A 21,298-nucleotide genomic window follows, 5' to 3' on the forward strand; every position below is an offset into this window, starting at 1 on the left:
AGGGAGGGCGACACCTATAAACCAACACTCAGAAGTTGGGACAGACCAGCCTCAGTTACACAGCAAGTTTGAGGCCAACATGAGCTACATGAGACCTTGCCTGTAAACAAACAAACAAGCTACAGTAATCAAGACAGGGTGGTGCTGATATAAACATGAACGAGGGCCAGTGAGGTGACTCAATGGATGCTTGTTGCAAGCCTGATGACCTAAATGGATCCCCAGACCCCACACGGTAGAAAGAGAACCTACTCCTAAAGCTTGTCCTCTGACTTCTACTTCCGCGCTGCAACAGGCATGCCCCCATACACACAATTACAACAAAATTTTAATTAAAACATTTCACATCATACATGAAGGAAAGATAATACTTGGAATGGAAAAAAAAAAAAAAAACACTTGTAAACATATATCTGACCAAGGACTTACAGCCAGAGTAACAAAAAATTCTCATCATTCTTTAATAAAAGGAAACGGAGTGAGGTAGCCCATGCCTGCAATACCAGCACTTGGAAGAGGAAAGAGAATCAGGAGTACAAGGTCATCCACAGCTAAAAGGTCAGTCTGTGGCCAGACTATGCTACCTGAGACCCTATCTCAAAAAATAAACAAATAAAAGTACAATCCAGGCATCAAGGCCCATGCCTATATGCTTAGTACTTAAGAGGCTGAGGTAGGAAGACTGCTGTAGACTGGGCTACACAGTAAGTTACTGGCTAAACCTAAGCTATGAAATAAGACTTTGTCTCAAAAAAAGAAAAAAAAAAAAAAAGAGAGAAAGAAAGAAGCCAGGTATGAGGTGTATACCTTTCAAAGACAGGTAGACCTCTGAAGGTTCAAGGCTATCCTGGTATACATAGCAAGCTACAGGACAGCCAGGGCTACATAGAAAGATCCTATGTACGAAGTGCGTAGAAGGTGAAAATAATGAAAGACAAATAATCAAACTTTAAAAATGAGCGAAGGATATGAACGCACATGTCCACAAAGCAATGTTCAGTAAGAACACAGCAAGATGCTCAAGCTCAACATTATTAGACGTTTAGACTCAAGGATAGGTAAATGATTCCACTTAACACCCACTAGATGCTATAATCAAGAAGACAGAGACACACTGGTGAGGAGAGAAACTGGAACCCATTTTCAAGGACAATGGGAATTACAACAGTGTAGACAATATAGAACACAATTTGACAGTTTCTCCAAAAGGTAAACACAAACTTAACACACAGCCCAATTACCTTCCCAAGTAAACAAAGAAGAGAATGGAAAAATATCTGTACATTGCACAAAAACGTGTATAAGAATGTTCATAACACTATTCCTAATTGTTCAAAATAAGCCAAAGGTCTATAAGTGACCAAAGAATTTCAAAAATAGGACAGTTGCTGAGCAGTAGTAGCACACACCTATAATCCCAGCACTCAGGGAATAAGGTAGGTGGATCTCTATGAGTTTGAAGCCAGCCTGATCTACAAAGTAAGTTCAGGACAGCCAGGGCTACAAAGAGAAACCCTGTCTCAAAAGAAAATAAAATAAATAAATAAATAAATAAATAATGACAGTTGTCAGGCAGTAGTGGAGCAGGCTTTTAATCCAGCAGAGCAGGTGAATCTCTGTGAGTTCAAGGACAGCCTTGTCTACAGAACTAGTTGCAGGACACACACACACAAACTTGTCTCAAAAGGGGAAAAGAAATAAAGTGACATTGTGGGTATAGCTTAGTGATAAATCATAAAAGAAAAATCGAGGAATACAATCAGGCAATGAACTAGTGATGCATGCTACATTGATATACTTTTAAAACATGTCATGTGAAACAAGATAGCCATTAAAGATCATATACTGAATGATTCCACTGAAACAAATGTAAAGAATAGAAATGTAGCTGGGTGTGGTAGCACATGTCTTTAATTCCAGCACTGAGGGAAGCAGAGGCAGGCAGATCACTGTGAGTTCAAGGCCAGTCTGTCTGGTCTACAAAGCTAGTCATGAACAGCCAAGGTTACATAGAGAAACCCTGTCTTGAGAAACCAAAAAAGAAAAAAGAAAAGAAAATGTATACAACCCTTTCAAAGAGTTTGAAAAAAATCTTCAAATGCTTTTTGCTCATACATTTATATGCTATATCTAAATTCTAACATTCTTCTAATCTTTTTTTCAAGTACTTGAAAGTATAAAAGAACACTGGATCAGAACAAGACTATAAAATAGCAAGGAAAAGTCTATCAACCTCAAAGGCAAAAAACCAATTTGTCTTTGTTCAATGCCATCAAAGACTCAATTCTTTTCAAGTTAAATTTTGGTCTCTTTTTGAAATGGAAATGACTATGAATAATTAAACTGTAGTTTGGAAATAATTCATAGATTTTACAAAGCAGTCAAGTTTAAGGCTACATGGAACAAATATACATACATGTTTTAGATAAGTAAAGAAAACCTTGAGGGTTTTATTCTTCTGAAATTTCAGGTTCTGGGTGGCATGTGTTGTTTCTTAGAATGTAAAATCATACAGTGAGATATTATCAAGTGAAAAGGAAATTTGGTACCTTAATCTTTTCACATCAAGCCAAAGTCACAGCGCAGGCCAGAGAACCTTTTTCCTAAAAAACACAACATAAGTATAATTAATGGTTATCACTTTCTCAGAAAGTAAGGTTAGACACGAGCTGCACTGGTGCTTCAGAGCACACTGAAGTAAAAGAATGCAACATAACTGGTCTAGGTTGTCACCTCACGTTTACAAAACACTGTAAGAACTAAGAATTTCTCGTCCTTGTTTAGTAGATGACTAAAGTCACATAATAGATGAATGATGTAAAGTACAACACTTGCTTTACCAAACTGCCAGTGTGCTCTGGGGTGATTTCACTAATAATGCACCATTTGGTAGCCTGCCTTAAAGGATGCTATTGGACCTTTTCAAGACCTTTTCTGTGTGTGTGTGTTTGTAAAACTAAATTCTCTTATAGCTTCGTTTTTGTTTGTTTTAAAGAAAAAAAGGGTGTCTCATGTAGCCCTGGCTGGCCTTAAACTCAATCCTCCTGGCCCCACCTCTCAGGTTCTGAGGTTCCCGGTAAGCAGCACCAAAGCCTACTACTTTGTGAAATTTGTAACTTAGAAATCGGATCCTGGGCCATTTAAAGCATATATATGTAAAATATATTTGTGAACATACATATATAAATTATATACACATATATATACGAATACACACATATATAGCCCCATGGAACATTCCTTTAATCTGAGCACTCACGGGAGGCAGCGGCAGAACATGTCTGAGCTGTTCAAGGCCAGCCTGATCCATAAAGCCAGTCTCAGAAGTTAACTACATAACTTCTATATTTATGTAATATATACATAATATATATATTAGAGAGAGAGAGATTCCTGGGGACGTTATCGTATTTCTAGTTTCCTTATCTTACTTTAGGACATGATTCGGAAAAAGAGGGACACACCAGGCCAATTGTAGAGTTACGACAATGTGCGGGTGTGGTGACTCATGCCTGTAATCCTAGCACTTGGAGGGCTGAAGCAGGCAGATTACCTTGAGTTCCAGGCAAGCCTGGGCTACAGAGTGAGATTCTGACTTTAAAAAAAAAGGGGGGGGGGCACTCGAGAGAGACAACAATGCTTTTTGCATAACTATTTTACCTCAAAATCGCTGGATAGTTGAGCAGAACAATTAAAACCTTGTGCAAAGTAAAGGCCGGTGGGGGCCAGGATTCCCACATGTCCTAAGGCTTTTGGCTTTCCAGTTCCTCACCACCTCGGTTCGGGAGGAGTCCAAACATCCTCAGCGCCTAGGCGGCCGCTGCTCAGCCCCGATGTCCCGCCGCCCGCACAGCGCGCCCGCACACCGTTCCGGCCCAGGGCGGAAAGGGGAGGCCTGGTGACTCACGCGGCCCGGGCCGCTCGCCAGCCCGCAAGGCCTCCCTGCAGCCCGCTCCCGCCTCCTAGGCCTCGGCGCGCACCCCGGAGCACCGACCTTCCGGGACGCGCGCACCCGGGACGGCTCTGCGGAGCCCGGCCCCGCCGGCCCCGCCCCGGCGAGCGGGCGCGCCAGCCCGTCCGCGCCTGCGCGCCCCCGACGCCGCAGCCGCCCGCGCCGCTGCCCGCAGGCCGCGGCGGAGGCGAGGCCCAGCGCCCTGGGCGGCGCGCGGCCGCCCAAGTCCGTCCTCCCGGTGAGGGACGGGCCGCGCAGGGGAGGGGACAGCGGGGCAAGCAGGAAGCTGCGGCTTAAAAGGGCAGCTCGCGCCCAACCCTTCCTCCCGCGGTCCTGGCCTGCGAGCTCTGGTCTTCTCGGGTCCTGCCGTCCTCTCCCTCAGCCCGCCGCCATGTACCGCCGCCTGGGCGAAGCCCTGCTGCTGTCCCGCGCCGGCCCCGCTGCCCTGGGCTCTGCGGCCGCAGACTCGGCCGCGCTGCTGGGCTGGGCCCGCGGACAGCCCTCCGCTGCCCCGCAGCCCGGGCTCGCGCCGCTCGGCCGGCGCCTCTACAGCGAAGCGGCCGCCGACCGCGAAGACGACCCCAACTTCTTCAAGATGGTGGAGGGCTTCTTCGACCGCGGCGCCAGCATCGTGGAGGACAAGCTGGTGGAAGACCTGAAGACCCGGGAGAGCGAGGAGCAGAAGCGGAACCGGGTGCGCGGCATCCTGCGGATCATCAAGCCCTGCAACCATGTGTTGAGCCTCTCCTTCCCCATCCGGCGTGACGACGGCTCCTGGGAGGTCATCGAGGGCTACCGGGCCCAGCACAGCCAGCACCGCACGCCCTGCAAGGGAGGTGAGCGCCCCCCAGCCCCTGCCGCCTCCCTCCCCGGGAGCCTCCCCTAGCCTGAGCCGCTACTCGGCCCAGCCCAGTTCCGCAGGCCGGGCCCCTTCCCGGCTCCCCGCCTCGGGTGTGGCTGCCTTGGAGGATACTGATTCTTTTTTTCCGCTCTAAAACTATCCTGTTATATGCCAGCCTCTTTTTTTTCCCCCGGGGCAAGCCTCTGCATGTGTTGATGCTGTCTGCACTGAGGACACTGCACCGTTTTCCTCTTGGCCTCGGTGCCTGTCACAGATCTTGAGCCCTTAACACCAAGTAGCAGGTGATAGAAGAACAGAAAATGGCTTTCGTTCTGGAGTTGGAGTCTAGAAAGTTTGACCAATGTAGCTTACTAATCTTCTAAATTAGCGTAATTTTACAGTGATGACTTTTTGTGTTTTGCCCCCTCTCAAGAAAGAAAGAAAGAAAGAAAGAAAGAAAGAAAGAAAGAAAGAAAGAAAGAAAAATCAAGTGGGGTAGTGTCTCTGACAAACAGGGCGTCCTGACATTAAATCGAAAGGGTGTATACTACAGAACCGCCTGCCAGCCAATAGAATGAAATAGCCCTGGGGGTGTGTTCTTGTCCTGGCTAGTACCAGATTTGAGCCTCGGCAAAAGGTAGAGTCTGTAGAGTTGAGTCAGTTAAATTTGGTAGTCGCCAAGGTAACCAGCGGTTTAAATGTTTGCATGTGTGTAGATTTGGCTTACAGATTGTTTAGGCAAGTAAATGGCGTTTTTTCATTTTCTCCCCAATACATTTCACAATATAGCTTTAAAGTTGCTTTTAAAAGGTGACCTAAGCTTAAAAGGGAAATCACCATATTTCTATTGCTTAAACTTACTATATTGAGTAGGAGTCTTGATGGAGGTCGAAATGGCAAGTGAGCACAGAGAAGGATGGACGAGAACGGTGGTTCATTTCACTGCGTCTTCATAACTGTAATTTTGCCACTGTTACGGGTCATGATGTAAATGTCTGATATTCAGGATATCGGATATGCCACCCCACCCCTGCAGTGGTCGTGGTGTGACCCACGTATTGGGAGCTACTGGACTAGATCTTTGTTCAGTACCAGCTTGCTTAAAAGGGTAAACCGTAGAAATATTCTACGCTGGAAAAACTGAACCTATGATGGTGTTCCCAGTGGTAGAACAAAGGTTGTGGCTAAGGGTTTAATGATTTACCAAATTTGCATTGAGTCCACCCTCTTCTAGGATTTACCTTTAGAGCCTAATTGTCCCATAGCTCTGTAGTTCCCTCTGCTAGAAGCAATTGGAACCACTTTGACCCATAATTTCCTATGCAGCTCCAAAATTATATAAAAGGAGTAGTCGTTCTCCTACTTCACCTTTCTTCTTCCTACCACTCCCTCACTCCCCAAGCCAGGAACACAAAGTCTACTCCCCTAGAGAGCAAACAAGGATGTTGAAGCAAGAGGCATTGTATTGCAAATGCTAAACTGTCCTTGTCTTCACAGAGGGCATGCAACATTTTTCCAGTCTCTTAGGATAGTTCTTCAGCATCCTGTGATTTGGTGGGTGGTTTTTTGTTTGTTTGTTTTTGTTTTCTCTCTTGTCATAGCTAGCCCCACAGTCATTAAAGCAATTCGACTTTGTCATTTTAAATGCTCTTGTCACAGAAGCTTTAATACCAAAATATTGAACCTGGCAACAGATCATCAGCCTTATCAGATCGCAGTAACCATAGCACTTACTCAGTAGAGTGAACAATGTGGTTGATTGGAAGGAGCTGTTAAGTCCCAGAACATAAACAGAGAAACTACAGTAACAGCATTACGTGATGGTACAGCAAGAAAAAAAAAGTCTTTATGAAGTACAGTGTTAAATTTAGTTAACATCTTACAGGATCAGAAAAACTTTATGAACTGGGAAAGACTGTACAGCCAAGAGAGTCCTTAAGAAAGTATAACAGTATATTAGATGACTAGCAAAATCTGAGTGCTGTGGATTCCCATCCTTTATTTGCAAAGCATTAATAATCTTGATAATCTTGCAAAAAAAAAATATATATAAGGAACTTATTTTCAGTGGGGATTTTCCCCACCAAAACATCTAAAGCTTTCTTAATATCTAAGAAACTTTCCAAAAAGAAAAAAAAAAAACTTTTTAGTATGCATCAATTTTCCCAGCTACTCAGGAGACTGAGGCATGGTAATCATTTGAACCCAGGAGTTTGATGAGTCTAAACAATATCGGAGACCCTATCTCAAATGAAAAACGGTTTTGTGGGGGTTTCTCTTTGTACCCTTGGCTGTCCTGGAATTCACTCTGCAGACCAGGCTGGTCACCAACTCAGAGATCTGCCGGCCTCTGCTTACTTCCTGAGTGCTGGGATTAAAGGGGTGTTCAGCCACTGCCCGCCCTCTTAAACATGTTCATGCTTCACACACACACACACCCCCAGTAAACTGATTTCTTTCTAATAGTGTTTTGGGGGTTTTGTTTTTGATCCCCCTGCCTCAGTCTCCAGCTTGCTGCAAATACAGGCCTGTGCCCTCATGCTCAGATCTCCCAGTGTTTATTAAGAAAATTGCATCTGTTCTTGACATCCTTTTCCCAGCCTTCAGCTTTCTCTATCTAATCTTTCCTCCATAGCAACCTTACACCTGAGTTTCCTAAAATAAAGTCTTCAGGGTTGAACCAGGGCTGATGACTACTCGCTACAGTCCTAGCTTTGAGGGATGAGCCTGGAGGGTTGTGAGGTAAAGTCCAGCCTAAGCTACTCAGTAAGATGCCGTCTCAAAAAACAATAACAAATCCTCTATTGAAGCAGTAGTTAAGGTGTAATGAAAAGAGATAGTTTAATGTAAAAACCTGAGAGTGCTGGTGAGTATTTATTCCAAGTAAATATTTAATAAGCCTGGTTTGTGATTTTCTTCTTCCAAATCATATTTAACTGAGGCTACTATATTGGCTTCTGGTAAGGATTTACAGAGGACTTGTCTAACATACTCAAGGCCTGGATTCAAGGCAGGTAAGGCAATATTCACCTATAATTCTCTAATTCCCTGCGAGCATGAAGGAGACGAAGAAAGAGCTAAAGTTCAGGGCCAGCCTGAACTACATAGATAGATCCTATCTCAAAAAAAAAAATCTGTTTTTTAATAAAAGATAGATATTGTAATAAGTAATTGATTTAAGAAAACTTGTTCAAAGGTTCTGATATGCTTTAAAACATTATAGATTGTTGCTGTTGGAATAAGGGTGTTCGGGGTCATCGTCTGTCGTCCAGTTGTTTGCTAGGGTAGATATATCTTTTTAGGTGGGTGACTGCCCTCCGCACCATTTGCACCTCTCCTGAAGCTTCACATTCTGAAAGAGAAACAACTTTTACAGCAGATTGTACTATTAACATTTTAGCATAAAGTTGTTAAAAATCAGTTTAGGGGCTAGAGAGACCGCCAATTGGGTTAAAGTACTTGCTGCTCTTGCAGAGGACCTAGTTTGGTTCCCAGCACTGGTGACTCACAGTCATCCGTAACTCCAGTGGATCTGGTGCCTCTTCTGACCTCCAGGTATCATGTGGTGCACATTCATACATGCAGGCAAAACATTCATACACATAAAGTGAAAGGTTAAAATAAAAATAAAATTTAAAAAGGGGGGCTTAGCAATTAACTAACTATGGGAGTCACTTTTCTTGGTTTTTTCTTGGTCTTCTGATTTGGCCCTCAATGTCTTGCTCCTACATTAAGTCAGTTTTCCCAACAATGGTTCTTTCTCCTACGTTAGAACTTCCTCAAGTCATTTAAATATAGATGGTGATCAGTACATGTGTATCTTGTATAACCTTCTAATATTTTGAAAGCATGGCTTTATCTGCCGCTGTCTCTACAAAATATACAAGTTAACCTGTTTTATAAGCCAAATAATTTATGTGTTCTTTAGCACTAGCTAAGAGGTAGTATTTTGAATACTTTTTAGTTAAATACAGAATTGTTTGCCTTTATACAGACATGTCACTTCATAAAGCCATGTATCTCCAGGTCTGACATGCTAACAGATGAAGAGCTCTGAAACCTGAGGTAGTATATGCTACCGATTTTTTTTCTCCCATTCTTTACATATGCAGGTCCACTTACCTAGTCCGAGGTCACTCATACAGCGTGCACTGGGTAAAAACGGGCAGTTCATGATTGGAAACAAAGCACTGATAAACATAGCTTCAGAAAAATGGATAATGATTAATGTTTACATAGAAGAACTTAAAAAGTGAGCTTTTGGCCTACAGGGGGAAGAAATTGGATCTACCACTGTAATAATTTAAATTCCTGGTAAAAATCAGTTTTTATCCAATAATGTTGCAGATACTGAGGACAGAAGCAGGAAGAACTCTTAGTTTAAGGCTTGGCTGGTCTTTAGAGATTTCCAGGCCGGCCAGAGCTACCCTGTGATCCCCTGTCCGCAAAAAGAAAAAAGGTGATATGATAATGGGAGGTTCAGAGAGCTTTCGGGATGGTAAATATGTCTGTGCCTGGAGGATGATGTGCCCCTCAATCCTTGAGAAGGAAACTCCTTAGTTTTATGTAAAGTATATGAGTTCTGTGAGGCATGGTAGCATATTACTGAACCTAAGGAGGGGCCAAACTTAATTCCCGTAGCTAGTATCTAAAGAAGAGTGATCTTGTGAGATTATTGAGCCTTTATTTAACCTGTAAGGTCTAAGCTTTGGATTGTTAACCTTAGGTGTGAATTAAATAAGGAATGCCTACTTTGTATTGGCAGAGAACTCAAAAGTCCATACATTTGATGTCAAGTGATAGAATGTTTTCCTTTTTTATCTTATTTAGAGGGTAATGGTAAACCTAGTGGATTACAGAAAACCAGGTAGCATCAACACTAAGAATGAAGGTAATAGGTAATGATAGTATGAAAAGGAAATGAAGTAAACTAAAATATTTTGAAGGAACATGGTGTTCCTCAGAGAGTGTATATGGGGATGAAGATGGGAAGGATCAAAAATAATCACAAAGTTTTTAGTCTAAGAGATTGGTTGAAAAAAATAATGATGCTAGGGACAAAATAGAGCAACAGTGGTCCCCACTGATAACTTACTCTGTTAAGCCATGCCTTTGTCTTAATTAATCCATATTGCCTATGCTTTGTGATGGTGCTAGCAATTTAAATATGCCAAAGAACAGCCATAAAGTGCTTTCTTTGCCAAGTATGGTAGCTCATACCTATAATCCCACCGATTAGGCTGAGGCAAGAGGAAGGCAAAGGCCAGATGAGGCAGCAGAGCCACAGACTCTTAAAAAAATAAAAGTAAAATAGAGGTTCTAGAGTTGTCTGCACCATTAAGGGCACCTGCTCTTTTAGAGGACCCTGGTTCCATTCTCAGTGCATAGCCGCTCAAAACCGCCTGCAACTCCAGTTCCAGGTGATCCGGTGCCCTCTCTGGCCTCCATGGGCAGCACATATGCACTCAGTGCACAGGCATGTAAGCAGACGAAAACCCATACTAAAATTTACGTTTGAAAAATAATAGCGAAGTGCTATCTTAATTGAAAAGTAATAGTTTAGATAGATATGTGTATATTGGCAGAAGATACATAATATTTACTATATCGTCATGCATACTTTCAATAATTCACTAGAGGTTTTAGGACATACCCCAGTAAAGAGAATAGGGGTTAGCAAAATTCATCAGGTAAATGTGTTTGCTACCAAGCCTGATGACCTTTCCATCCCTAGGATCCACATGGTCCTCTGATCTCCACACGCTTGCTGTGGCACATGCAAAAAAGGTTTTTACATTTTTAAAGTTGATTATATAAAATGATGTATAAAGCTCAGGCATATATTGCTTGACTGCCCTTGCATACTGTATTGTCCCTTCTTGGCAATTGTTTTTGTGGTCAGTTGCATCTCTTTCCTCAATAGTAACTGCTTTTACTCCCTGAAGACCCATTGAAACTACACAGCTGAGCTTTTAGTGGTTCAGACCTTTAAACCTCTTCATAACAAGTTAGGATAAACTGTTGCCTTTTGTTGAGTGTTACTGAATCTGGAGGTCAGATGTATCATTTTAACTATGTAGCCCAGGTTGCCTCATTTGCCTATGTGCTGGGATTACAGTGATGCACCATCATACCTAGCTGTCAACCTGATTAGCATCAAACCTGTTGGAGATGGAAGTGTGGCTATCAGAAGAAAAACAATGTAATATTTTTTTTAATTTAAAAATTAGCAAGATTCCCTTTTTAATGGATACTCTCCCATCTGCTTGGGCAATAAGGCAAGCACAAAGACAGCTACATTGTTTATAGTTATGATGCAGAAAGATTACTTGGGAAGATGTAAATAAGTATTTCCCCATTCCAAGGATACAGATTTAAGTCACTGAGAATGCCCGCTCCCAAAGGAGAAGGCTGATCAAGAGCTAATCAAGTGATTTAAACTGTAATTAAAAATAAAAAAAAGATTTTGACGCATACCTGTAATCCCAGCATTCAGGGAGGCAGAGGCAGGTGGATCTCTGTGAGTTCAAGGCCAACCTGGTTTACAAAGCAAGTCCAGAACATCCAAGGCTACACAGAGAAATCCTGCTTGGGGGAAAAAAAAACAAAAAAACAGCTCCCGGCACTGTTAAGTAATTTCATTGGTTTTTCTTCCTCTTCTCTCTTCTTTTCTCTTTTTCTTTCTGTAATGAAGCTCAGAGTCTTGCACGAGCACTCTACCCCTGATCTACATTCGCAGTCTAGAACTCCTGTTTATTAAATAGTTCAGAATACAGCTGGCATTTGAATTTCTGGTGGATGAACCATGCCCCATTAAGGAGATCCCAGTTCAAGTAATTTTTTAAAACATTTGAATTCATTCCATGAATGTTTAGTTACTGATTCATCATATAAAAGGGTGGTAGCCAAGAAGTTATGTGAGTGTATGTTTGGTTTTGATTCAACTAGAAAAAGGAAAAAAAAATGTCAAGCTGTCATTTGTGGTTTTCACTTAGTCATTTTTTTTTTTTAAAGTTATGAGTGGTTGTTTGTTTTTCTCTGTCACTATGGCAATCCCAGCTAGTTTTCATGGGTTGGAAGATTTGGTTTGCTTTAGTTTTGTTTTTATTTTTTGTGGTGATTATTTTGTTTTACATTTACTTAGTTTGTGGGGGTTAGGGTATGTGCATGGAAGTCAGAGGACAGTTTCCAAGAATCTGGTCCTCCATTTCTACCATGTGGATCGCAGGGATGGAGCTTTTGGCTACAAATACCTTTACCTGCTGAATCATCTTTCTGGCCCTGTTTTTTGTTATTTGAGGATGTGTTCTCTATAAGTAGATGTTACTGTGTTGTCCAGCCTGGCATTGGACTTGGACTGGTCCTTCTGCCTCAGTTTCCTGGGTATTGACTTGCCTGTCCTATCTGCTCCAGCTGATTTGTGCTTTTACACATTCCTTCTAAGAGTGAGTTAATCACACTTCCATCTCCAACAGGTTTGTTGCTATAAAGTTGGGTGACAGCTCAGTATGAAGTTGCATGACTGCACTCCAGCACACAGGCAGCTGAGGCTTGCCTGGACCAGAGTCCATCAGTCACTAGATTACTAAACATGCTGAGAATAGTGTGGTAGTTAAAATGCAAGCCATGGGGCTGGAAGAAGACTCAAGTTGAGAGTACTGGGTTCTCTTGTAGAGGACCCAGGTTCAATTCCCACCACCCACACGGGAGCTCAGAACCACCTATGGTGCCAGTTCAGATATGACACACTCTTCTACACTCTACAGGCACCGGGCATGCCCATGACCCGCAGACATATACATAGGCAAAACACCCATACTCCTGAAATAATCAAAATGTGGCTGTTTTGGTGGGGGGAGGTGGTTGTTGTTTGTTTTGTTTTTTGAGACAGGTTTTCTCTGTGTAGCCTTGGCTGTCCTGGATTTATTCTCACAGTGATCTGCCTGCCTCTGCTCCCCGAATGCTGGGGTTACAGGCATGCTCCAGAGCCCCTGGCTTCAAAATGTGTTTTTAATTAGTAAAAGTTTTGTACCAGTGTTCTGTACCGTGTGTAATTTGCATATATCTTCCATTCCATTAGTATTAAATGCAGAAGTCAAAGTTACTGTTAACTTTTAAAGAATAAACTGTCTAATTTCAAAGTTTCCTGTGGTAGTAAGCTTTTCCTTCTGTATCTGCCTGTGCCGGCTAGTTTCAGGCTAACTTGACATGAGCTAGAGTAATTCTGGAGAAGTGAACCTCATCTGAGAAAATGTCCCCATCCAGTTGGCCTGCAGACAAGCCTGTAGTGCACTTTCTTGATTACCAATTGATGTGGGAGGGCACACCCACTGTGGGCAGTGTCATTCCTGGGCTGGTGGTCCTCCCTGCTCTCAGAACTGTAAGAAAGGCTACTGAGCAAGCCAGTAAGCAGCTCTCCCCCATGGCCTCTAAATCAGCTCCTAACCCCAGGTTTCTTCCCTGTTTGAGTTCCTGCCCTGGTTTCCTTTGATGATAAACAGCATTGAGGAAGTGCAATCTGAAATAAACTCTTTCCTCCCTAAATTCTTAGGTGATGGTTTGTTTGTTTGTTTTAAATTTATTCACTTTGTATCCCAGCTGTAGCCCTGTTCTTTCTCCCCTCCCTCATCCATTGCCAATCCCACCCTCCCTCCCTCTTCTCCTCCCATGCCCCTCCCTAGTCCACTGGTAGGGGAGGTCCTCCTCCCTTTCCATCTGACCCTAGCATATCAGGTCTCATCAGGAGTGGCTGCATAGTCTTCCTCTGTGGCCTGGTAAGGCTGCCCCATCATGGGGAGGTGATAAAAAAGCCAGCCACTGAGTTCATGTCAGAGAGAGTACCTCTTCCCCTTACTAAGGAACCCACTTGGAGACTGAGCTGCCATGGGCTACATCCATGTAGGGGTTCTAGGTTATCTCTATGAATGGTCCATGGTTGGAGTATCAGTCTCAGAAAAGACCCCTGGGCCCAGATATTTTGGTTCTGTTGCTCTCCTTGTGGAGCTCCTGTCCCCTCCAGGTCTTTCTATCTCCCCCTTCTTTCATAAGGTTCCCTGCTCTCTGCCCAAAGTTTGTCTGAGTCTCAGCATCTGCTTTGATACCCTGCTGGATAGAGTCTTTCAGAGACCCTCTGTAGTAGGCTTCTCTCCTGTTCCCTGTTTTCTCCCTCTTCCAATGTCCATCCCCTTTGCCTTTCTGAATGAGGATTGATCATCTTACCCAGGGTCTTCCTTCTTCCTTAGCTTCTTTAGGTGTACAGATTTTAGTATGTTTATCCTATATTACATGTCTAATATCCACTTATAAGTGAGTATATACCATGTGTGTCTTTCTGCTTCCAGGATACCTCACTCAGGATGGCCTTTTCTAGTTCCCACCATTTGCCTGCAAATTTCATGATTTCCTTGTTTGTAATTGCTGAGTAGTATTCCATTGTGTAAATGTAAATGTACCACAAGTTCTATATCCATTCCTCAATTGAAGGACATCTGGGTTGTTTCCAGATTCTGGCTATTACGAGTAAAGCTGCTATGAACATGATTGAGCAAATGTTCTTGCTGTATACTTGAGCATCTTTTGGATATATGCCTAGGAGTGTTATAGCTGGATTTTGAGGTAGCACTATTCCTAATTGCCTGAGAAAGTGTCAGATTGATTTCCAAAGTGGTTGTACAAGTTTACATTCCCACCAGCAATGGAGGAGGGTTCCCCTTTCTCAACATCCTCTCTAGCATGTGTTGTCACTTAATTTTTTTATCTTAGCCATTCTGGTAGGTGTAAGGTGAAATCTCAGGGTCGTTTTGATTTGCATTTCCCTGATGACTAACGATATTGAACATTTCTTTTAAGTGTTTCTTTGCCATTCGATATTCCTTTATTGACGAATATCTCTCTGTTAACTTTGTACCTCATTTTTAAATTGAATTACTTGATTTTTTGCTGTTTAATTTCTTGAGTTCTTGACATATTCTGGATATTAGCCCTCTGTCAGATATAGAGTTGATGAAGATCCTTTCCCAGTCTGTAGGCTGTCGTTTTGTTCTGATGACAGTGTCCTTTGCTTTACAGAAGCTTTTCCGTTTCATGAGGTCCTATTTATTGATTGTTGATCTTAGAGCCTGTGCTGTTGCCGTTCTGTTCAGGAAGTTGTCTCCTGTGCCAATGAATTCAAGGCTCTTCCCCACTTCTTCTAACAGGTTTAGTGTGTCTGGTTTTATGTTGAGGTCTTTGATCCACTTAGACTTTAGTTTTGTGCAGGGTGATAAGTGTGGATCCATTTACATTTTTCTACATGTAGACATCCAGTTAGACCAGCACCATTTGTTGAAGATGCTGTTTTCCATTGTATGGTTTTGGCATCTTTGTCAAAAATCAGGTGTCCTTAAAGTACATGGGTTTATTTCTGGGTCTTCTATTTGATTCCATTGATCCACCAGTCTGTTTCTATGCCAGTACCATGCAGGTTTTATTACTGTTTCTCTACAGTACAGCTTGAGATCAGGAATGGAGATACCTCCAGAGAGATACCTTTTATTGTATAGGATTGTTTTAGCTATTCTGGGTTTGTTACTCCATATGAAGTTGAGAATTTTTCTTTCAAGGTCTGTAAAAATTGTGTTGATAATTTGATATGAATTACATTGAATCTGTAGTTTGCTTTTGGCAGGATGGCCATTTTTACTATGTTAATCCTGCCAAGCCATGAGCATGGGAAATCTTTCCATCTTCTGATATCTTCTTCTATTTCTTTCTTCAGAGACTTGAGGTTTTTTTCATACAAGTCTTTGACTTGCATGGTTAGAATTACACCAAGGTATTTTATGTCCTTTGTGGCTATTGTGAAGGGTGTTGTTTCCCTAATTGCTTTCTCAGCCCATTTGTCTTCTGTATACAGGAGGGCTACATTTTTTTTTTCTGAGTTAATTTTGTCTCCTGCCACTTTGCTGAAGGTGTTTATCAGCTGTAGGAGTTCCCTGGTAGGGTGATGGTGTTTTATCACAGCAGTGGAGCCTTGACTAAGACTGGCCCTTCTGCTAGTTTTCCAGAATTAATATAGATGAACATCATCATGGTGGTATTTGTAGTTACTCTGGACTAGAGCATTCATTATTATTTTGTCAGCGAAGCAGAACATGGTCCTAGATTAGAGGCCCCTCCTGATGCCATCCAGTCTGTGGTCCACAGTTCTGTAATCCACCCGTTGGCCGTTCTATGTCAGGAGGCCATGGGACTGCTGTTTTTTGTTAAAATCCTCTGCATCCACCCATTCCTCTTAGTGCTAATCTACTAAACCTAACATTGCTGACCCCAGCACACACAGTAATGCCAGATAGCACTCTGATACTTCATGATAAAAAAATACATATACTTCCTCTGTTTATAGAATTATAGTGTGCTCTTTATATCCTCTAGTTGTGCTAGTTTCTCAGTGTACTGAATTGGTTCATTTAACACAGTGTATCTTCATTTTTGTAGTCCTGTTCTCAAAATATCTTAAACGTCTATTCAAATGTGGTTAAGAATTTCCAAGATTAGTGACTGTCTTTCAGTTTGGATCCCACTAGGCTTTCCTGGAGTGTGGGTATCTTTTGTCTTACTAGGCTTTACTCTGAGATCTTTTGTTATTCATGACTGTCTAGCCAAATACCGCTGTACCTGCTAGCCCAGGAGAGGTAAAAGCACCTGTGTACTATTGAGTAGTTAGAAGGTTTACCAAAAAAAAAAAAGTTCTTGACCCCAGGTAACATGCCTTCATTACTTCTGCACCCTTCTTGCTCTACCTTTGTCTGCTCCAGGGCTTATTCCACTACACTGCTTTCCTGACACCCCTCCCATGTCTCACTCCAGTAGAAGTTTCATGGGGCTGGTGAAGTGGCTCGGTGTTAGAGCACTGGGTGCTCTTCCAAATGAACATGGGTTCAATTCCCAGTTCCTGCATGGCAGCTCACAACTGTCTGTAACTCCGGTTTCAAGGTTCCAAGGGATCTAACACTCTTACACCAACACACAAAAACTATTAAATATTAAAAAAAAAAGAAGAATTTTTCTCATTAGTTCATAGTCTGCAAAAAAATGCCTGTGGTGTGACTAATAATTCCATGTGGGTGTAGCTGAGGAAATTTTTCTTCACTTTACCAACAAGAATTCCCGAGTTCCATCTATTGGAAACATGTGTCTGGGTTTTTGTTTTGCTTTGTTTTGTTTTTCAAGACAGGGTTTCACTATGTAGCCTTGGCTGTCCTGGAACTCAATTTAAACCAGGCTGGCCTCGAACTCATATCTGCCTGCCTTTGCCTCCTGAGCCCTGGAATTAAAGGTGTGCACCACCACCACCTTACTAATATTTTTTTAACATGAAGTTTATAGATCCTCAGCAGAGATGCGTATTGTTATACTTTAAATTTTTGGCTGTTATCTTTTCAAGACTTTTGTAATAAAGGGACATTAATAGTTTAAAGTGATACATGTAAGAGGAGAGGTTATAGTTCTTTATTTGTTGTGATTGATTGATTGATTGATTGATTGATTGATTGATTGATTTGTATATATTAGATACCACAGCACATGTGTATCAGTTATCTGCTACCATGTGAGTTCCAGGGATTGAAGACAAGTAATTATGCTTAGTAGTGACCATTGTTACCTGCTGAGCCATCTCACTGGCATTCATTTTTGTTGTTTATTTTCTTTATTTTGCAGTGCTGGGTGTCAAACACAGAGCCTTTTGTGTGCTAGGCAATTGCTGTACCCTAAGCTACATTTTTGGCTTTTGAAACAGGTCTCCCTGTATTGTTCAGACTGGCCTGGAAATCACTAATCCTGACTAGCCACAAAGCATCCTCCTAAGTGTTAGGATTGCAGCAAGCGCTACCACACTCAACAATAATTCTTGGTTGCTTGTTTTGCTTTAACACTTCTACCAGTTGAAAAGTAATAAAACTAAGATAATTCATATGTACAGTTTTCTGTTAAAATAGACCTTTTTAAAAAGTAAATTACTTCACAGTCTAATCCCTGAACTTGGAAGGTAGAGACAGGAGAATGGCAAGTTCACAACCAGCCTTAGCAAAGAGTCTGCCTATAAATTGCTCTGCTCCTTTGTAATTGCTTGTGATGGTAGTAATCAGTAGTTGGAGCTGGCCTGACAGTTCAGGGCCCTATGCTAAAAGTACCACAGCCCTTATTCCCAGTGAAGAGCAGTATTGTCACCTCTCCTGGTGCTGTAGGCTAGTCTTCTGGACAGGGCACTAAACTGAGTTTCTTGCTTTGACATAGTTTTCACTAATATGTTAGTTTATAGCAATTTTGGTAATTTGAAAAAAATACATTTAGCATTTAAGCAAATTTTGTTATAAAAACTATTTCATCTTCTTTATGAACTCTTATTTTCCTGGATTACCTTTCAGTGAGTTTTGTTTCATTTGATATAGGTATCCTAGAGTGACCTTAAACTCACTGAATAGCCCAGGCTGCACTCAAGTTCATGTCAGTTTTTTATCCATGATTCTGGAGTGCTGGGATTGCCAACAACATGCTTTACCGTGCCTGACTTAGGACCTGATGCTTTACAGTATTCTATTTTAGTCCTTTCATGATATCTAGGGATATATTTGGGGTATATAGGGTCTCACTGTATGGTCCAGACTGACCTGGAATTTTCTGTATAGCCCACGCTGGCCTCAAATTAATAAAATAAGCCTGAACTGAAATGCAGCATAAGAAATAGTATAAGAAGCCCTATAATCTCACTGCTTGGAATGATCAAGAGTTCAAAGTCAGCCTTGGACATTTGAAACCCTGTTTGTGATTTGATTTGATTTTTTTAGACATCGATTAGAGATAATGTTTGAGCTTTTATTCTTATTTTATGTGTATTATTTTATGTGTATATTTTATGTGTATATGTCTTATCTGTTTATTCACATCTCCTGGTTTATATACCACATCTGCAATTGAATCCCCTGGAACTGGAGTTGCAGGTAGTTGTTAGCTGCTATGAGAGTCTTGGGAACCAAGCATAGGTCTTCTGGAAAAGTAGTAAGTACTCTTAACTGCTGTGCCATCTCTTCACACCCTACAGATAACTTTAAAAAAATTTGTTGTATTCTTTGTGTGTATGGTGTCTTAAGTGTGGTCACATGTGCCCAAGCATATTTGTAAAGAGCGTATAATACCTTTTAGCAATCTGTTCCCTTCTTTCACCATTAGCTTCCAGGGATCAAACTCAGTTTGTCAGGCTTTCACAGCAAACACTTTTTGCTCACTAAGCCCTCTCACCCCTGCCTTCACCCCAGGAGATAATCTTTGTCTTTGTCTTTGTGAAACTAGTTACTATTCTTTTCTACTGAGTTATTCATATATAGATATAGATAGATAGATAGATAGATAGATAGATAGATAGATAGATAGATAGATAGATTGCTTAATATCCCTTAAGGGCAGAGAGGATGTTTTAGTTGTCTTTAAATCTTTTTCTAAGAATATTTTCTAAGCAAACCTAGGCTTCATGACCACTCTTAGCTTCAGAATACATTAAATTAATTAATTTGGTGCCCATATGTAACTCCTTTTGGGTGTCTAATTAGCAGCATTTTCTTTTTGCGTTTTTATGGTGTCCTTATACATAAAATATTTCAAGTGTTACACACCTGTAATCCCATCTCTCAGGGAGGCATAGGCAGACGGATCACTGAATTCTAGGACAGCCTGGTCTAAGGAGTCCAGGACAAGCAAGACTATATACACTATAGCACTGGCTGCTCTTCCAGAGGTCCTGAATTCAATTCCTAGCAACCACATGGTGGCTCACAACCATCTATAATGAGATCTGGTGCCCTCTTCTGGCATGCAGGTGCACACAAAGACAGCACTCATATACATAAAATAAAAAATCTTTAAAAAAGAAAAGAAATAACTTGTCTATACACTATAAATGGTTTGGACATTTTCAATTTATAGCTATTTATTAACTTACCAGAAGTTGGTTTTAAAAATAACTTTTTCTTTGCCCTTTTTTTAAATGACTATCACCAGGAATCCGTTACAGCACTGATGTGAGTGTGGATGAAGTGAAAGCTCTGGCTTCCTTAATGACATACAAATGTGCAGTGGTTGGTAAGTGGTCCTCTCTGCTGATACCTAAATAACTTTTTGGGGAAATATGTTTATGTACAACGTTACTTTTTTAATTACATTTTATTATTGTGTTTATAATGATATGTGTGCAATTCAAAGGTAACATTGTAGAGTTGATTCTCTTCTGCATTCTTTACTTGGGTTCCTAGAATCAAACTCCAATTGCCAAGCTTATAAGTTCTGTTACCTGTGCATGGATGTTTGCGTGTGTGTGTGTGTAACAGAACTGTTTTTGCCATTGTAAAGGGCTTTGTTTGTTTGTTTATTGAATAAGGCCTCAACTATTTAGCCCTGGCTGGCCTGGAACTCTATGTAGACTACTCTGGCACTGAATTTAGAGATCTTCCTGCCTCTGCCTTCCAAATGCTGGGATTGACTGTGTGTGTCGCAAACCTGGCTTACTCTTTTTACTTTTTTTCTTTCTTTTTAATTCTTAAATATGATTTAATATTCTTCTTCATTTCTGAATTAGAACAGATTTTTCTGCTTAAAATCTCTTCAGAGGCTATAGGGAGAGTAAGCTGGTTTCACTCCTTAAATGTGTTTGCATGTATGTTTGTGTGTCAAATAGATTATTCACATAGCAATATGTAATGCAATATATAGGACCAAGGAGAACATGCTGATTAAAGTAATAGGTTTATCATCATTTCCAAACCTAACAGTGAAAATTTTATTGGATCTTTGTTTTAAATGCTTAACCATGGTCTATAAATAAGATTAAACCATAGAAGGAAAGTAAATGTGTATTCTCTTAGAAGTAATAGAATACTGATGAAATGTAATTAACCCCTGGCTGGCATTATAATACCTGTTCAGCAAGATTTCATTTCAAATTTAACATCTGTGTTGTCTTGTGATGGTGAGAATTGAACCTAAAGCATTGTGCATACTAGGCAGGAACTCTACCAACTAAGCTATAGCTTCAGTACTAGATTTATTTTTTGAATTTTTGAAAATTAAAAGTCATATATTTTTGTAATAAAAGTTGAGAATTCCTAATTTAAACTGCTTCAGAATCTGAAACTGAACACCAAGATGAAGCCTCTAGCAGAAAGCTCCATACCTGACCCTGTGTGCTGGGCTGTCGTCAAAGCAGGCATCAGCCTGGGCAGTGGCAGCCCACGCCTTTCATCCCAGCACTGGCGAGGCAGAGGCAGGTGGGTCACTGAGTTCGAGACAGCCTGGTCTACAGAGAAAGTTCCAGAACAGCCAGCGCTAAAGAGAGAAACCCTGTCTTGAAAAACAAAAAAGCAAACAAAAACAAAATGTAGACAACAGTAAAATAAATGTCCCACACCATTATCTGTAGACTTTGTTATTATGAAACATAAAATTTTTGTCTAGGGCTGTATCCCATCCTTAAGAAG

At 41.3% G+C, this 21,298-nt stretch overlaps 2 protein-coding genes across 3 annotated transcripts in view; one reads left to right on the forward strand and one right to left on the reverse strand.

The window, feature by feature from the left end:
* Shld2 (shieldin complex subunit 2) overlaps positions 1 to 3,967 on the reverse strand; it is an 83,670-nt gene extending 79,703 nt beyond the window's left edge. The window contains exons 1-2 of one of the 2 annotated variants that reach the window (XM_021635982.2): positions 3,661 to 3,967; positions 2,550 to 2,603 (exon numbers count right to left, since the gene is read on the reverse strand). The gene's annotated coding sequence lies outside the window, so the exon portion shown is untranslated. The remainder of the gene's footprint in view (positions 1 to 2,549; positions 2,604 to 3,660) is intronic. The other variant, XM_021635979.2, reaches the window with a different exon arrangement.
* A 178-nt stretch (positions 3,968 to 4,145) lies between these two features.
* Positions 4,146 to 21,298, forward strand: part of Glud1 (glutamate dehydrogenase 1) — a 37,334-nt gene continuing 20,181 nt past the window's right edge. Inside the window, exons 1-2 of the mRNA XM_021635989.2 lie at positions 4,146 to 4,788; positions 19,827 to 19,907. Coding sequence (XP_021491664.1) covers positions 4,344 to 4,788; positions 19,827 to 19,907 — 526 coding nt within the window. The 5' untranslated portion in view covers positions 4,146 to 4,343. The remainder of the gene's footprint in view (positions 4,789 to 19,826; positions 19,908 to 21,298) is intronic.

The sequence above is a fragment of the Meriones unguiculatus genome, chromosome 9 (assembly GCF_030254825.1).
Source record: "Meriones unguiculatus strain TT.TT164.6M chromosome 9, Bangor_MerUng_6.1, whole genome shotgun sequence".
NCBI classification, from domain to species: domain Eukaryota; kingdom Metazoa; phylum Chordata; class Mammalia; order Rodentia; family Muridae; genus Meriones; species Meriones unguiculatus.